This window comes from Astyanax mexicanus, chromosome 1, assembly GCF_023375975.1.
Source record: "Astyanax mexicanus isolate ESR-SI-001 chromosome 1, AstMex3_surface, whole genome shotgun sequence".
Taxonomy (NCBI): Eukaryota; Metazoa; Chordata; class Actinopteri; order Characiformes; family Acestrorhamphidae; genus Astyanax; species Astyanax mexicanus.
The window spans coordinates 35,164,078-35,183,222 of NC_064408.1; the positions used below are offsets into that span (position 1 = coordinate 35,164,078).

The window sequence follows — 19,145 nt, forward strand, 5'->3', positions numbered from 1 at the left end:
TGCTATTTTTCAGTGTTCTAAGTAGTTTTTATTCATGTTTTTAATAACATATCTTAATTTTGCAATTAGGTCATTATTAAAACATGATTAAAACACTATGCTTACTAATAAAATGGATTTTAAAGTTATTATCTGTGCACGTTTATACATGTAATTTCCTGGGGACAGAAATGGCACCGATTCGGCGGGAATATGTTTAGGAGGAGGTGAGGGCAGCGGTTGAGGAAAGAAGATTAAGCAGAGCATCTGGTTTGGGTCAGCAGGGGGCTTGGAGAAGGTGGGAACAAGCCATAGATTGGAAAGTCACTTGGACGAATCTCTGGCATGCTGGAAACACATCACCTTCCTGATGCGGGCAGTGTGTGATTTACTGCCCGGTCCAGCTAACCTCTTCACCTGGGGAAAGGTGGAGACCCCAAATTGCCCACTGTGCCCAGCAAGAGGATTATTAGAGCACATCTTGAGCTCCTGTCCAACAGCACTCGGCCAGGGCTGTTGCACCTGGTGCCGAAACCAGTTGCAGAAGCTATCAGCAAGGGGATAGCGGGCAGCTGCAGCCAAGTGAGCAACACCACCAGCACAACTGCTTTTGTAAAAGTAAAAGAGCTACCCTTTAGAGAGCCGGGATCCTTTCAACACCTCAGGACTGGCATCTCTTAGTGGCCCTGGAGAAACAATTAAGATTACCACAGCATATTGTCAAGTCTGGTCCCTTCTGGTCTCAACAAGTCCAACAAGAATATCGTCATCATGGAACTGATGGTGCCGTGGGAGGACTGCATGGGAGATGCGCATGAACGTAAGAGGGACATACATGATCAACTGGCGAAAAAGCGAGGTGTATGCACACAGAGGTAGACTGCAGAGGTTTTGAGCCCTCAGTACACTGGAATGCACAGGAGCAGCAAGAAGCAGAGTCATCAAGAACATCACTAAAGCAGCTGAGAAAACCTCGAGGTGGCTCTGGATACGAATAGATGGTCCATGGGGGCAAACAGAGGTCTGATCAACCTTGTTCTGGTCTCCTAAAAGAGGGTGCATGAGGTTGAAAGACCTGAAAACACCAAATGACTCCAGGATAGCAGGAAGCAGCAGCTCTTCACCATGCAGGAACTCCTCCGAACAAGGAGACATTCTTGTATGAAGATATTTTCCACCATATAGGCCAGCATGAGACAACCCTCATCCCACAAAGCTGAGCTTCTTACAGTTTCCTTGCTACAGTTCTATAAAAGTGTGCATTTATTAAGATAAATCAACGACAAGGGAAAGGGGTAATGCGATAAGTTCCATTACAAAATGAACCACCAATCAAGCAACCTCACACACAGCAACAGGAGTGGATAGCTTCCATACCTGCAATGGACAGAACTGGAGTCCACTGGAAGTGACCCAAGAGATCAGTAATCTTAGGGCATTTTCACACCAGCACTATTTGGTCCAGTTACAATGGACTCCGGTTCGTTTGTACTCTTGGTGCAGAAAGCACACTCAGGTGCAGATCAAAACAGCCAGATCTACACCAGCTAGAGAAGGTGGTCTAGCTCCGGTCCCAAACAATCTCTGGAGTGGTTCGCTTGTGGTGAGAAAGTAATGCGGTCTTGATCCGACCCAGCTATCAAATATACTCCTTTTATTAAGCTAATCTGCTGATGAGATGCAGTTTAATCTGATATATTATCCAGATAACGCTAATTACCACAGCTATGAAAAAATGCTGTCTCTGCTCCATGCTGTTTACATGCACAGTTTGTGCTGCATTAACTACTCGCAGCTGCAACAACTTCGCTTACTAGGTGCAAATCTGCACTGCATGTCCAAACACCTTGTTTGAAAGTGTTTCAGCATTCAGTGTTAAAGCAGCTTTAAACAGTACAAATATCGTGAGCTGTACAGGAACATAGAATCTTCTATTTCTATTTACTTTCTTGCTCACGCGCCAGACAGCTCGGAACAATCAGAGTACACAATGTGCTGATGTGGTTTATTGGAGCACATTTTGGTGCGTTTAGGTTTATTCCTGTGTGAAACCAAACCAAACAGTGGGAGAAAACACCCCAATAAACAACCTCATCAACTGATTCCAGAGAAACCAACTGCAGGTGTAAAAACGCTCTGAATCTATCGATCTGTACTTTTAGGGTGAATGGTAGATAGAGCTTCATGTGAGACATAAGACTATCTGCTACATCTGTTCGATCCATCACTCACCACATATTTATATGCGTCCTTTTCCTTGGTATGGATGTTAAGCAACATATCCACTAGCGGGCAGCTTAGATTTAAACACCTTTTTATATTAAACATGGTGACAGTGAAGGAGGTTGTAATAATGCACTAACTACAAAAATACAATAGAAGCAGTGGTGAAAAATGTTGGTGTAAATTCTTCCAATTTTTGTGTTCGGTATGCAGAGCTGATCCAGTGTGTTAAAAAAAAATCTACCCGTGTATCTTCCAACATCTTCAAAGACCCTAAGACCCAAAGACCTGTTCGTTCTATCCTGCAGAAAACCTTGAACTGTCCAACTGTATGTCTGCACTCCCAGAATGAGGAGCAGCTTCTTCCCTAGGGCCATCATGTTTCTGAACACTGTGCTCGCTTCCCTATGGCACCCTCTCCTCACAGCACATCTGCATAAAGTAACCCTCACGTGTCAGTGCCTCATCCTAATTTACGGACTGAATGTTCTGTGCCGTACACAGGATTCATTAAGCGCACTGTCAGATTTGTTATTAAACAGATTAATCAAATGGGTTGTAGAAATTAACTGTTGCTTAGGGCTTCTGAGTGGTGCAACCATTTAACTTACACTCCAGCTTTGGAACATCATTAAATACGAACTAGATAAAGCACTAGAAATGTGTATCGTCTGAGGTCTAAACACATAAGAATGGTAGAGCAGTTGAATGGGAACAGTGATGATTTGTTAAAGACAAAATGACAAATAGATGAGTGGAGGTTAGTATGACTGTGGATTAGACCTACAGTGAGTAGTATCATTTAAGTTTCCCAAAAATCATCAATTATGTATTAATTTTAACAGTCAGGTTGTAAGGAGCAGTAAAGCTACTCTGTTGAAATACAGCGTTATAAAGAGTTTATAAAGAGTTTCAGTTTAGTTTCTCCAGCACTGGGGCTGGAGCAGCATTAGCATTAGCCGCTAACCTCCCTAAGCGCTAGCTCTTTTGCTGTTCAGAGGTGATAATATCGGACTGTAGCCTGCTGCTAACCCTGGCTAGCAATGCTGGAGCAGCATTAGCATTAGCCACTAGTTGTGCTAAGCCCTGGATCTTTTGCCGTCGAGAGGTGAGTAAATCAAACTGTAGCCTGCGCGTTTACCATGTTAAAACAAGCTACATGGGACGAACAGCTAGGCTTACTGGAACACTTGGGGTTCCTCAGTGTAGCGTTGTCTGACGCCAGTGGTTAGCCACTAATGTGAATGCTGCTGCACCAAGCCTTAGTGGAAATCTGGAAATCTAAGCTTACTGTAAATAAAAGGAATTGTTTTACTCACCTAAATGAACAGTTTTCAGGAGAGAAATCTGTGTAGATTAACATCCAGCGCTCTTTTTTCTTTTAAGAATTACAGTTTTGTTTACTTATCTTAGCTTTACCACCACCCAGTAGCCAGACCTGCTGAATTAAAAGGAAAACATGGCGACATCCCTGTTCCTTACTACTGTTGCATCATGTGTCTTATAATCCGGTGCGCCTTATAGTGCGAAGATATAGTTTGGTGGCTGTCAAACAAAGGAAAAGGAAAATCTAGTCCTTGGCCATGAAGAACAATGAATAGGAGTGAATAGGAAGAACAAGGGATGAAAAAATTACAAATAAAAGAGTGCAGGTTAGTATGGCTTTGATTTACAACCTAAGGACCAGTGCACAAATAAGAATTGGACAAAGGGGCGAAAATGGCCAAAAATGAATAAGAGTGAATGAGTGTAATAAGAGGAATGAAACAAGGTCAAAATAAATAAAAATATGACTAATAGATGATTGCAGGTCAGTGTGGCTATGGATTAGAACTTGGGAACATTCAGTTTGAGGGCTCTCAGGCAAAGGCAGGTTTGGGACTTGGTAGGGGTTTAAAATAAATGGGAATAATGAGGAATAATAATGCAATGTCAAAATTACAGTGAATTTGTTTTTGGAGCCTGCCTTGAAATAATGGCCCAATCCCATTTCACCCCTTGGTCCCTACCGATTAGCCCTACCCCACTGTTTTGCACGTGCACATCTAAGGGTAGGGTGTCCCGATTCTTGTTAGGGTGGAGGAGTAGGGGAAGTGCAGCGGCTACATGACCCTTTAAACTGAGAATTTTCAGAGGAAAACTCAAAACACAGGGCTGAGAATTCAGCCACTTTATTAATGAGAAACCCATAAATAAAGTATTTTCCTTGTTAAAATTATATTAACCACTATATTACCATAGTTTAATGTGTAGTTTTAATGTTTTATGGACATTTTCTTCATGATAAGCAATAAAAAGTCACTAGTAATTTGTCTCAGCAGCTAGGTAGCTAGCTAAATTACTTTTCCATTCCACCTTAAATGCTGCAACAGAGGACAGAGGAAGCAGCATTTAAGGTGGAATGGAAAATACAAGAAAATAAAAGTTAATCATAATAAAAGGTAATTTTATTCCTTCATCTCAGAGAAATTAATCATAATGAATTGCTGAACCACATGCGTCCTTTCTGAAGACATACAATGACCTAAAATAAACTAGTTAACCAGCAGTTAGTTTGCTATAGAGTTGCCCCAATTCTTAAGGGGGAGGATTTTACCTTTTCCCCTTTGTAACTCTAAGATGGTGCCAATATATCCAAAACTACACTCTAAAAAACAGAGGTACGATATAAGTACTTTTTGTACTAAAAGGTACACTCTTCATAATTGTACCCTCAAAGGTACAATACTGGTCTTTACAGGGTCAGATTTGTTCCCTCTGAGGTACAGAGTCATTCCTAACAGCAATAAGTACAGATTTGTACCATTTAACCAGCCAAAGGGTACATTCAGTATTCTGTATCACTGTACTAATAAACTATATATATTTAAATTGCACATTTTTTATTTGAAATCCAGACAATTTTAGATCATCAAGTTTTTTAGCCATATTTAGTTGATAATGTTTATAATCTTTATAATCTTTACTGGCACAAAAACCATGGGTACAAAAAAGGACTTTCACTGAAAGGTACTTTTTTGTGCCTCAATATAAGGTACAGCCCCAGCGACAAGCTTTGTACTCTTTTAGGTACAAATCTGTACTTACTTTTCTTAGTGTGTATGTATGTCCCTCGAGCATTAATACAGTAGATAGGTGTGCACTTTTGCACCTGTTTATTCTAAGATATTAGCAAAGTTTATGCTGTGAACAAGCCAAAATCGCACAAACAATCAGACCAAACAATCTAGAGCTGGAAAGAGCCATATCAAAATCTTAATAAGTGTGAAATAATTTATGCAGCGAATATCTGCTCTAAAAATAGTCTTAGCCTTAGGGAAGCTGCATTATACAGTAAAAAAAATAATAATATTGGTATTTGTAGTGGACTCATGATGATTCTGATTCTCCCACAAAAATAGAGGTAGCTTGAAAATGCAATCAAAATTGAGTGTGTGTGGGGGAAGTGTTACATTTGAGGTGTTATCTAAATGAACTATAGCAAAAAAAAAACAGTAGAATGATTTGACTGTATTGAGAAGAAAATGAAAATGAATAGTTTTATGCTCCTGTATTGATTCTGGACTCGAATGGCCTGCAGCCTGAGAACAAATAGGCTGCTATATAGTCAGAGTCACAGTATGTGAGGTAGTGAGAGAAAGGGCAGGTTTGATGACACACATGGCAGATATCCAGCATAAGATCACATAGGATCACACCCTGACTGTCCAACAATGCTCTTAAACGCTCTTAAAATCCTATTGTATTAAAAAGGTATTCTTCAATAATAGAAGCTGACAGATTGGTTTGATGTATTTTCTAAAGGGATGATTAAAGAAATAGCAGTGGGCTTTTTTAATTGTTTAAAGGCTCACATTTGGACACAGATATTGGGCTAGTTTCAGCTGCTGGTGGGCAGGCTTTCAGTAAAACTGTAGGCTGGAAATCCTGCCAGTAAACGCACACAGCTCTTCACAGACACAGGCTATCTGCCAAAGCCCGGCCAGAACTAATGCGCGGCAAGGTCAGTGGGCGACAATATCCCATCACTGTGGCACTGTTAGTAACCCTAAAGTATAATATGACATAGAATAGCATTGTTTTTACATAGTGTAAAGTGTAGACATGCTGCAGAGAATAGGAAAAACCTGTGGAGACTATAAATGTGCCATATCGTATTGCATGATATAATATTATAGTAATTAATGAAAGAATAAAAAAAATCCATATTGTGATAATAGTGGTCTTTTCCATTAGTTTAGCTACTTATAGTAAAGCTTAGTGGGAATTTAAGGTTTAGAGTTTATATACATGCGCTGAATATTCTACGATTTAATATTGTGGTACTTTTGTGGTATTTTTTTGTGGCAAATATCTATCAATCAAAGATTTTCCTTTTGTTTCCTAAATTTAATTAAATACTGAAAGGAGAACTATATATAGCAAAAACATCTCAACTAAGTAAAGAAAATAATGGCTTTAAGAAATGAAGGTCAGTCAATCTGACACATTTTAGGAGTTTAAAAGTATGATGAAACTGGCACTCATCAGGACCACCCCAGGAATGGAAGAGCAAGTTACCTCTGCTGCACAGGATAAGATTATCAGAGTTACCAGCCTCAGAAACCACAAGTTAACAGCACCCCAGATAAGAGCTTTCTAAATACTTCACACAGTATTTTGGTTTGATTAACACTTTTAAGTTACTACATGATTCCTCATGTGTTCCTACATAGTCTGTATTTGACTGACTTAAATGAGAATTCTGGACTTTTCATGTAGTAAAACATGATAAAAAGATGTTTAAAACAAAACAAATCCTGACAAGCAGTGTAAATCTTTCATTACTAACTTCATCACTAATTATTCTATCAATATTTAGTGCAATGGTGTTTCTTACCTCTAGCAGGCAATCGTTCATGTAGAATAATTTACAAAATTGCTCCTACCTAGGGGCAATTCAGCAAAGCCAATTCCCCTTTCAGAAAAACAAGTTTAAATTTGTATCATACACTCACAGAACAAAAATAACAAAAAAAAAAAGGACCATGAAGTTGAGTTGTTAAAATAGTGTGAAACTTTATATGTGTGAATTTAATGATGATATACTGTGATGCTTGAAAGTGTGTATTTCTACATTTCTGTGTATTTCTACAAAACTTTATATATAAATTTATATAAAACATGATATACAAAAATAGGGTACCACTTCAAAATAAGACTACCTTTATTAAGGGTTTATAAATGGTTTACAATTAGTTTATTAATGGTTACTAATTAGGTTGTAAATGCCTTAACAAAAAACATTAATAATCTGTTATAACACATATGTAGAAAGGGCAACAATGACCTGTTTTTGTCAAATAGTGAACCCACAGCCATCTATATTGATGCCCCTTTTAATGATGTGTTATAACTGATTAGTAATGATTTTTTATGCATTTCCAACCTTATTAGTAACCATTAATAAACTACTTATAAACCATTTATGAACCCTTTGTAAAGGTAGTCTTATTTTAAAGTGGTACCAAAAATAGTATAAAATATATACATTATACTTGGTCATTTATTTATTAAGGTAAATGATCCAATATAACTGTCACGCCAGCCACGTCTCATTTTGCCGCTTCTGTCACTTCCAGTGTGCCTGGGAGTGATTTAGGGCTAAAAGACTACAACCCCAAGAATGCAATGGACTACAAACGTGGTGACGACACAGATCACATGCTGCTTCATCGTGATACGTCACCTGAGTGGTGATTCGATTTACCTTGGTTTCGGCCTACTTAAGGACTCGATTCTCCTTTGTTCCTTGCGTTTCTGCTGTTATTACTCTCCGTATTTTTCGTGTTTTTGACCCCTTTTGTGGTTGTTTCCTGGTTTGAACCTTGCTTTGATCTCCGTTAATGTTTTTGGACAGCCCTCTGATAGTGTTGTTTGCCTGGTGTTTGACTCTGGATTGCTGGTATGTTTGTTTTAAGCCTCTGGTCCCTGTTAACTTTGTGTATATTTGTAAATAAAGTAAATAAAGACATTTTAGCACCACATTTGTCACCACACCTCTGTCTTGCCTGGCCCTTCTGACAATAATATATGTGCAAGTGGCAAAAGTATGTGAACCTCATGGATTAGCACAAAAGGTTACAAAATTAAACCATTTCTAAAGAGTTCAGACTCCACCAATCCACAGTCCACAGATATATTGTGTACAAATAAAGAAAATCCAAGACCATTGCTAATTTCCCCAAAAGTGGTTGACCAACAATGATCACGAGAAATGTCAGGAGTGTAATAGTCAGCGAGGTTTCTGACTGCTTAATAAAGTGATGTTTGTTTAATGTTCAGGTGTGTTCTATTGGCTATTTTAAGCAGCAGTAATGTTACATAAATTCTGCACTTAAGGCTGCTAGCTTGTGGGCTGTTACAGTTTCAGTTTTTTGTGGACAGTTGGTTGTTTGACAGTAACTGAATATATTTTCTAAATGGTTTCTTTAGTTAAGTTTTATTACATTACAAACCCACGCAAAAAAACGAATTGAATCTAACTGAATTGGAGTAAAAAAATAAATAATAAAAATGAATTAAAATTAAACTATACTAAAAAAATCAAACCTATTATAACCTTGCTCACAACTCCAGACTACCTGATCTACTAACGTCTATTGCAGGAAGCTCAACACTGTTACACACTCTCCTGCCACACAAAACACTCAATTATAACTCTAAAATTTTATAACACAGCCTCACATATAACACAAACACATATAAACTAAGACGCACAGCTTTTCAGCCTCAGCCTTCAGCCTCAAAATACACACACACAGCAGCTTAAGCAAATCTGCTCTTCTTGGCAGTTCCCCACCAACTTTGATTTCTGAGCAATTAGTGTGTAAGTGTGTGCTGAACGGCCGTGTGTGCTGTTTAGATTCAAGGAGGCTTTTACTTAAAATATTTCTCCTTACAGGCTTAAACAGAGCAAATGCATTTTTAATGTGAAACGCATCAGATGAAAGACGGAGTAGCATCTTACATCCACCCACACACAGACACACACACACACACACACACACACACACACACACACACACAGAACCCAAGCAGATGTAAAGCTTTTGACTGCATCATTAGTGAAAACAGACAACTCTATGGGTGTATATCGTCGCTGTCCTATGAAAAACACTTATCTCCATTTTTGTCCATTTTTAGTTTACTACATAATTTGACCAGACAAATGTCCTCTTACACTGTGAAAAAAACTTCTTAATGAATGGACCAATAGAAACTCTTCAAAATGACCTAAAATAAACTCTTTTTACATTGACTTCCATTGAAAGTTTACAAGGTTTTTTCTCTCTCCTGTAAAGTAGCTGTTTTGGAGATAAATGTTTATTTATAATAATAATAATAATAACTTTACATTTATAATGCGCTTTTCTAAAGACCCAAAGCGCTACATAAAATTAGTAAAATAAACAACAACAAAATAAACAAAAACACTTAACCACTCTTAAATGTTAAAGAAAAAAGATGAGTTTTAAGTAATTTTTTAAAACAGTCCAAGGTAGGAGCACTTTTAATGACCTCAGGGAGAGCATTCCACAATCGTGGCGCTCTAAAAGAAAATGCTCTCTCTCCCATCCTTTTGAGCTTACAGATAGGCTCCTGTAATGTCCAAGGGCTAACAGAGCGAAGATTGCGTGAGGGAGTGTAAAACTTCACCAGATCACAAAGATAGACCGGAGCAGTCCCATGTACCACCTTAAAAGTTAGAATAAGAGTCTTAAAATCAATTCGTACTCGGACAGGGAGCCAGTGAAGTTTCTTTAGTACAGGAGTGATGTGTTCACGTAGTGAGGTATTGGTCAACATTCTGGCAGCACAATTCTGAACATACTGCAGCTTCTGGAGAGATTTCTTTGGTAAAGCAGAGTAAAGCGAGTTGCAGTAGTCCAGTCTACATGTAATAAACGCATGTACCAGTTTTTCGGCATCAGATGGGGAAAGAAAAGGTCTGAGCCTAGCAATATTTCTAAGATAATAAAAGGAAACTTTACAAATGTTCTTGATGTGAGTCTCAAAATTTAACTCACTATCAAAAATAATGCCTAAATTACGCACCTGTAAAGTGGGCAATATCCGAATACCATCAATAATAATATTAAAATTCCTGATCTTAAGCAAAGCAGATGGACTACCAATTAAAATAACCTCAGTCTTAGAGCAATTTAACTGGAGGAAATTCTGTTGCATCCAAATTTTTATCTCATGTAGACACACTGAGAGCAACTCACATGCAGGTGCCAAATCACTCTTGCAGCTAAAATAAACCTGAGCATCATCAGCATAAAGATGAAAATTCAAACCATATTTCCTAAAAATGTGCCCAAGTGGCAACAAATAAATACTAAAAAGTAAAGGCCCAAGAATGGAGCCCTGAGGAACCCCTTGACCAACCTGAACAATGTGAGATTTATTCCTACCTAACGTCACAAACTGATTTCTACCAGAGAGATATGACTGAAACCAGGAGAGCACAGTACCCGATATACCCAGCCACGTTTCCATCCGATCCAACAAAATCGAGTGGCATACTGTATCAAAGGCCGCAGTAAGGTCCAACAAAATAAGGATATTAATATAACCCTCATCCGCTGAAACAAGAAGGTCATTGACAACCCTCACCAGTGCAGTTTCAGTACTATGTCCTGCTCTAAATCCCGACTGAAACGGTTCAAGAAGTTTAGACTGCAAAACGTGCTCTTGAACCTGAGCAGAAACAACACGTTCTAAAACCTTGGCTAAAAATGGAAGGTTCGAGACAGGGCGGTAGTTAGAAAGGTCCTCAGCTGCACTGCCAGGTTTTTTAAGAACAGGAAAGACAGCAGCTAGTTTCAGCTCAGAAGGGACAAGGCCAGTGGTGAGAGATAAGTTTACCAGGTTACTGATAAGAGGACTAAAAACATCCAGACATTCCTTAATCAGATGAGTAGGAATAGGATCAAGAATGCAGGTAGAGGAACTCATTTTAGAAATGACTTTAAGAACATAGCACGTAGTAACAGAACTAAAACTATTAAAAGTTGATAGCGGAGAACAAACAGGATTAATAACAATAGGATCAGTTGGAGAAGCAGAACGAATAGAGTCATTAATGTGTGACAGTTTACTAGTAAAGTAGGTAAGAAATTCATTACAGTGATCTACAGTTGAGAAGACTGGGGAGTTTCTTGGATTAAGCAATTTATTGATTGTACTAAAAAGCCTTCTTGGATTACCTGAGTCTTCATTAATTAGCTGCGAATAGTAAAACGCCCTAGCAGACTTACAAGCAGAATGATAATCCAACTCATTAGACAGCGACGATATGTGTGTGTGTGTGTGTGTGTGTGTGTGTGTAATTGTTGTAGTACATGAATTAAAACTTTCTTCATGAGTTTATAGATTAATGATGAGAAATCAGTTGTGTGTAAACATGACGAGGTGTACACACTGCCCATACCAGTCAGAGGATCCACAAACACAACAGCTAGAAACACAGAGAAGATGGCATGATTTCATATAAATAATGTAAATCAAACTTTCTGTCTCTCTCTCTATTTCTCTTTCTCTCTCTCTCTCTCTCTCTCTCTCTCTCTCTCTCTCTCTCTCTCTCTCTCTCTCTCTGTGCCGCTTCACAGTTCAGAATCACGTACAGTTGAAGCGCACGAGCGAGCTGCTCGGCTCAGAGCTATAAACACGCTGCCCTCCGGCTGCAACACACAGCCGCTTAGATTTATGTGAGTAAATCTCAAAAACATGCTATCAAATGATCATCTGCACTTTCCCTATTTAGCTGTATAAGAATCATTGGTAACACTTTACAATAAGAGTACATTACTTAATAGAACTTATGATATAATGTATAGAATGTTGCAACTAACTGTTAGTTTACACTAGTTAATGTAATAACAATTAAAAAGAACTATATCAAATAATATAAATTTGTACAAAATCCATTATTATTATTATTATTATTATTATTATTATTATTATTATATTAATCTTTGGTAAACAAAAGGGACTGTTATGTTTTATACTCCTGTTGAAGGTTAATTAATGTGCTGTAGCAGCAAAAAAGTTAGTATTTTTTAACAACCCACAACTGATTATACACTTTCTCTCTGCTGAGTCCACACACACACACACATGCAGTCAGTCATGAATATTAGGTTGTTTGTTCAAAGCAGTAAAGAGCAGTGTTAGGTTTAGGTGCGAGAATAAGGTGAAAATAAATGACGGGATTTCATTGCTCAGCATGATCAGATGTGCTGAGAAATCCATACTGACTCATGCATTGCTTCCTGCTCCTGTTATTTCAAGTAGACTACATAATGGAAAAAGAATGCATCTGTGAAAAGAAAATAATTCGATAAATATATGCAAAAATGTGCACCCAACAGTTCTACCCTCTGCTTGTCTGCTGAAAAGATGTTTAAAATGAAAGTATCATACCTATTTCCTGTGAATAACAGTTTGTGTATCTGATTTCATCTTCTGAAATGAGACACTCACAACTCCTGAGAACTCCCCTCAATTTTATTTACAGTCCATGATTTTTTTAAAGGGTAGCAGTGAGATTGAAAACTGCTTTTTATATTTCTGGTTGCCAAAAATGTGGTGTATCCCTAATTTTACACCATATTAACTCTGTTCCTTGTTGAAACATCAGTGAAATTCCCATTTTATACAGACAAAACAGGATTATTTGTATCATTTTGGTTTCCTCAAATGTTTAACAGGAAGTCTATACGTGACCCTGAGAAGGATCAAATGTTATAATTGGATTTAACACTACAATCTACAAAACTGAGAAATTTGACTGCAGTGTTAGTGCTGATGCTAGGAGAAGTGTTTCCGAAGTCTCATCACTCATGGGATTTTCACACACTACAGTTTTTAGAGTTTTCTGAGACTGCTGCGATAAACAAAAATCATGCAGTGAGCGGCGGATCTGTGGGCAAAAACACCTTGTTAACTCTTCCCAGTCCCTCATGGCATACATGCGTTCAAACACCATTACCACTGTTTTTTTAGGTCATTGAAACAAGGAAAATATCCGATTTAACCCTAATGAGAGACTGTAGCACACCTCAGATAATATCACAATACCCAACACTGAAAACAACAGACAGCAGGGTTTCTAACTGTTTAACATTTCTTTACAGTTTCTAATAGGGGTGTAACGGTACAGAAAATTATGGTTCAGTTCACACCTCAGTATTAACCCCACTTCCGGTATCAGTATGTTTTCAGTACGGTTGGGAAAAAAAATAAAGAGGCTGGGCATTCTGTGTAGCCTCACCTTTAAATTTGAGCACTTTTATTAAATGCTTGAAACCAGGCTTCACTAATACCCTTATCATGAGATTAGATTGTTAACATTTAAATACATTACATTACATTACATTACATTACATTTGGCTGACGCTTTTGTCCAAAGCGACTTACAATAGTAAAGTACAAAAGTAATAGAAGTTAAAGGTAAAACATCTTTGGATAGGGCTTAAAGGAGGTGAAAGGGAAATAATGGGATAGAGGAGTGAAGGAGGGGAAGAAGGAAATTAGGTTAGAAGTAGTTAGTGTGTTAATAACATAAAAATGAATTAAAATCATGATTAATTTTTTTAAATGCTGTAATCTTGCTGTATTAATGTGTAGGGACAGTAATAATAGTGTAGTGAGGTTTACTGTGGTTACTGTTTTATAATACTGTATTATTTAGCGGAAGGACACCTTTAAAGACAGGTGGCTGAAATGGCTTCTAGAAAATACTGTTCTGGAGTGAGTTTCCCAAAACATTCTTAAGGATAACTTCATAACCTTGTAGTTAAGAACATTCTTTAAATTACAAGCGTTTCCCCCAAAATGTTTGTAAGTTACGTTGTTTTTAAGCTCACTCATAACAACTGGTATTACACCAGAACGGCAGAGACAAGACACAATAAACCACCTGTGTAAGTAGATGTACTACTTTTCTTATAATAGATTATATTTTAGCCTATCAATTTAAAACGTTTCAGTGCATAAATGAAGGTCTATTTTTTTCCACTTTTTCAGCTCCTCAACACTTCTATTGTTTACCTTAGAAACAGCTCAAAATCATGTTTCTAATTCACTAAATTCAGCCATAGAATAAATGCATCATCCAAATAAAAAAAAAAACAGCATAAATTAAACAAACAGCCAGCAATTACTGCAAACAGGTTAGCTTATGTTATGTTTGATGTGTTATGGATATGTTACAGAAAAAAACAGTAAAACTTTTGGATATAAATCATGTCAGTAAATGTATATAATGGGCTAATTTCATTACATGAATCAATATTTATTTTAATACAAATGTTGGAAATGATCAGCGATATTAAAGTATTAAATTAATTAAATGCATTTTTATAGACTTCATAGGCACGATATTGATTCTCTTAAAACTCTTAAAATATGAACTTGTTTTCTTTGCATTATTTGAGGTCTGAAAGCTCTGCATCTTTTTTGTTATTTCAGCCATTTCTCATTTTCTACAAATAAATGCTCTAAATGACAATATTTTTATTTGGATTTATTTGGGAGAATTGTTGTCTTTAGTTTATAGAATAAAACATCAATGTTCATTTTACTCAAACATAAACCTATAAATAGCAAAATCAGAGAAACTGATTTAAAAACTGAAGTGGTCTCTTATTTTTTTCAGAGCTGTATATGTTTAGATACCCATCTGTTGTTTCACTTTATAATAAACAAGAATTTTGTGGTATAATAATGAGAAAATGTATGTAAATTGTTAGTGGTTCAGTTTTGTTTAGTGACGCTGTTTCCGCCTGCTCTAAAAAAGGGGGCGGAGTCAACAGAGAAATACTTAACACTCGTTTGTAACTGTTGCTTCAGTGTATATCACAATACCTAATACACATGCTCATACCCGCGTTTCTGATCAATTACTTCAAGAATATTAAGATAAAAATCATATGTTCATATTACTACATCCATTTCAATAGCAATGTCCATTTCTAACACATATATATATATATATATATATATATATATATATATATATATATATATATATACATATAAGTACACACTCTTACCTTTCTGGGTCAGTTCGTTGGGTTTTCTGCGCACTTTGTGGCTGTTGTAGGTAAACCTGCGGTCGGGCTCGTAGTCTGAGTGTGTGTGTGAGTGTGTGTCTCGGTAGTGCTTGTGACGAAGGTCAGCTCCCTCGTCTTCCTCAGAGGAGCTGGAGTAACTGAGCTCCATCCCAGGCCGCGGGCGAGAGAGCGACTGATACACATTATCATCCATCGCTGCGCACCTACACACACACACTCATACACACATACATACACACACACTCACACACACAGACCTCGACTGTCACTAAGTCACAACACTCTCACACTTGAACTCACACCACACTCACTCTGAAGAGAAAAGAGGGAGGAAAAAGAGGGAAGAGATAAAGGGATTATTAACATCTCTTTTTTTATTCATTTAACACAAATTTTACAAAAGTTCAGCAAACTGCAAATTCACAGAACTCAAACAGTAGAAAGATAAGCAGCGAACTGACCGGATTTTGAAGAAAAAAAGAGCTAAATAATAATGTTAATTTCCATGAATTTAACTAGTTGATAACATACAGCTGTTTTTTTTTAGCAATAATAGTAGTTTAAAATACCATCAACTGAATCAATTGTCAATTTGTATCTGGCCGTTGTTTGTACAACGTGTCAATTTTACAATGAGCTGACCAATAGAAATGCTCCAATATATCATTATTTGGATACATAGATGTTTAAGGTTATTTTTTAATCTTGGCAAATGACTATGCAGTATAGTAATGTACTGTTAAAGTAACCAATATCCTAAACCTAAATCCTAAATCCTCTTTTAAGGCAAAATATTCCCACCATACATAAACCCTGTATAAGTACTGCTTTCTAACCAACAATAACGGACTGATTGTGTACAAGTGAGCATGCTTTTAAATGATTTGTCTCATCGTGTCATTTGTCTCATTTAGGAGTCACACATGCTGCTGCTCACATCTGTCAGACGCTGCTGGACTTTAGTAAATATTACAGTCATTAGCGCTTCAGCAGCAGCTGCGCTCGGCTTGCTGGGAGAAGAAGGCCCTGAGACCGCGGCGTGGTCTGCTGCAGATCACTGAGGGAGGCGGCTTCGCAGGCAGAGAGAGAGAACAGAAACACTGCCAGTGGGATGGTATTCATGCTAAGCTAAAGGCTAAGCCAGAGACAGCAGCTGGTTCTGTTACTTTCATGTCTGCTCCCTCGATAACTAACTGTGTTTACTGGTGAACCGAGCTGACTTTGAAGACTGGACTGAGGGAATGACTCCAACAACTGATCCATTAAATACTTTGTTCTTATACCACTATAAAGCACACTTAAAATCCTTTAGTTTTCCCAAAAATCTTCAGTGTGCCTTTTAATCCGGTGCACCTTATGTATGAATTTTACCAGTCAGGTTGTAAGGAGCAGTAAAGCAGTAAAGCTGAAGTACAGAGTTATACAGGAGTTTCAGTTTAGCCTGAGGCACCAATGCTGAAGCAGTATTAGCATTAGCCGCTAACCGAGCTGAGCACTAGCTCTTTTGTCATTCAGAGGTGGGTATTATCGGGCTGTAGTCTAAACCTGGCTAGCACTGCTGGAGCTGCATTAGCCGCTAAGCGCTAGCCCTATTGCCATTTAGAGGTGAGTATAATCGGCCTGTAGCCTGCTGCTAACCCCGGCTAGTGGCTAATGCTCCACCCTGAGCCAGAGAAATCTTGAAAGCGTTTTACTCACCCAAATAAACAGTTTTTTTTATTCCTCTGCCAATGTTATATGAGCCTGCTAGAGTAGTTAAATGTGTCTCATTGTTAGTAAATTTATCTCACTCGCATTTTGAGAACAAGTTAGCCTTAGCATTTTTGTTTGCGCCTTAAATTTCACTTTAAATGTGGCAGTGCAACCAGTAGTTTTAAAACAGTATGTAAGTTTAGTCAAGCTAACACTAGCAACACGTTCTGTTTGTCCTGCTAAACCTGCTAAACAAGACATGTCTTAGTTTTAGTAAATTCATATATAACTCACGTTTACAAATAAAATGAATATTAACGTTTTATTTAGTATAAATAAGAGTTTTATAAATTCAGTGTAAACAATATATAATAACAAAGTAATAATAGCAAAATAAGTAATGTAGCGACATAAGTCTGCTGAATAACAAAACAAACACAAAAGAGATTGCTTTTAAGAATATCACAATATTACGATTTGCCTTTTTTTTATTATTGTGTTAAATTTTTAAAACATTTCGGCAATATTATTGTGTACGATATGGTACACCCATATAATAGTCAGCTTTGTAAATTACATAACCATAACCAGTTCTGTAATCAATAATGTATAGTTTGCTCAGTTAAATATACAGTCAGTTATGTAATCGTTTTACATAATCTGTTTATGTCAAAGTCAATTAGGCAATCAGTTTATATACAGTTTACAGTTAAACATGCAGACAGCTTAGTAATCAGTTTATTAAGTGCCAGTAATCAGTAAAATTTACTGCATAAGGCATAGCCAGTTAAATAATCAGTTTATGTACAGTTTACACAGACAATTACACAGACAATTACATAATGTGTTTATGTGTCAGGGTAATCTTTGATGTAAAATACAAATATATAAATAAAAATGGGACAAAATGTTAAAATGTACTGTACAGCTGTTCTGCCTTTTTACATCAGAATTTGCACTTTAGACAGAATTCTCTTGTTCCAATGAGGTTTCATGGGAGTAATAATTAACAGAAATTTAAGAAGAGGTGTTGGAGGTGTGTGTGCCGCAGGAAAGCTAACGGGGTGAACGAGAATGAGTGTGTAGCGCGGTGACAGACACACAGGACGTTTTAAGGGGAAATGATGTAAGCTGTGAATCTGTGTCAGATTGACTGTCAGGTAAGATTACTGTCCTATTTTAATTTCCTCCTATTTCCTCTTTGAGTTTCCATCTCCATCACAGCTCTACTCTGGAGGCAGCACTGAGGCTTTCTGTAACGGATGGGCACGGGGGGGATGTGGGAGGACACGAGTTGGGCACTGAAGGGCACTGGGTGGGCAGGCATTGGATGTGATATGGATTTATATGGGTGAACACTGGACAAAGGAAATGCTGGGTGGGAAAACTGGGTGAATGTAGGGGGCACTGGGTGGGCATGGGAGCAATGCATGTGTGGATGAGAAAACTGTAGGTGCTGTGAGGAACTGAATCAGCGTAGAAGCAAAGGTTGGCCACTAGATTTAATGAGTGGGCAGTGAGTGAACAAAGCACCACTGGGTGCAGAATTCTGGTGTAGAATTTGAACTGATTAGGTGTTTGGGAGCCACTGCTACTGGGTGGATATTTGAGAAAAAAAGGTTTACAGCATTGGGTGGGTGGGTGTTGTGGGAAAACTGGGTAGGAAGTTGGTGAGCAATAGGACGGTGCTGGCAGGACGTTAAAGCAGTGGGTTAGGTTTTGGTTGGGTGAGCATTGGGACGGTAGTGGGTGAGTGTTGTGGGGAAAGTGGGTTGGAACTGGGTGTGCATTAGGAAGGTACTGGCGTGGTGTTGGGACAGTGGATTAGGCTCTGGTAGGTGAGCATTGAGGGTAGTTGGTGAGTGTTGTGGGGAAAGTGGGTAGGAACTGGGTGGTCAATGAGACTTTGCTAGATGGATGTTGGAGCAGTGGGTTATTCCTAATTTCCTAATTTAAGCTATATACCATATTTGCATTTAAGCTATATACCATATACCATATTTGCACTACTGATATATACTATTTATACTGTCATTCCATCTCAATCACCATCAATATTGCACTATTGTCTTGCGTATGTTTATTGTGTCTTGTTTTTTTGTACATATAGTGTCTCCCACTCTTTTA

At 37.7% G+C, this 19,145-nt stretch overlaps 1 protein-coding gene across 2 annotated transcripts in view; it reads right to left on the reverse strand.

Annotated features, from left to right (window-relative positions):
• The window catches only part of tenm1 (teneurin transmembrane protein 1), a 289,482-nt gene that overhangs the window by 181,218 nt on the left and 89,119 nt on the right, over nt 1-19,145 (reverse strand). For both annotated transcript variants that reach the window (XM_022681019.2, XM_022681018.2), the window contains exon 2: nt 15,306-15,638. In XM_022681019.2, coding sequence (XP_022536740.2) covers nt 15,306-15,519 — 214 coding nt within the window. In that variant the 5' untranslated portion in view covers nt 15,520-15,638. The remainder of the gene's footprint in view (nt 1-15,305; nt 15,639-19,145) is intronic.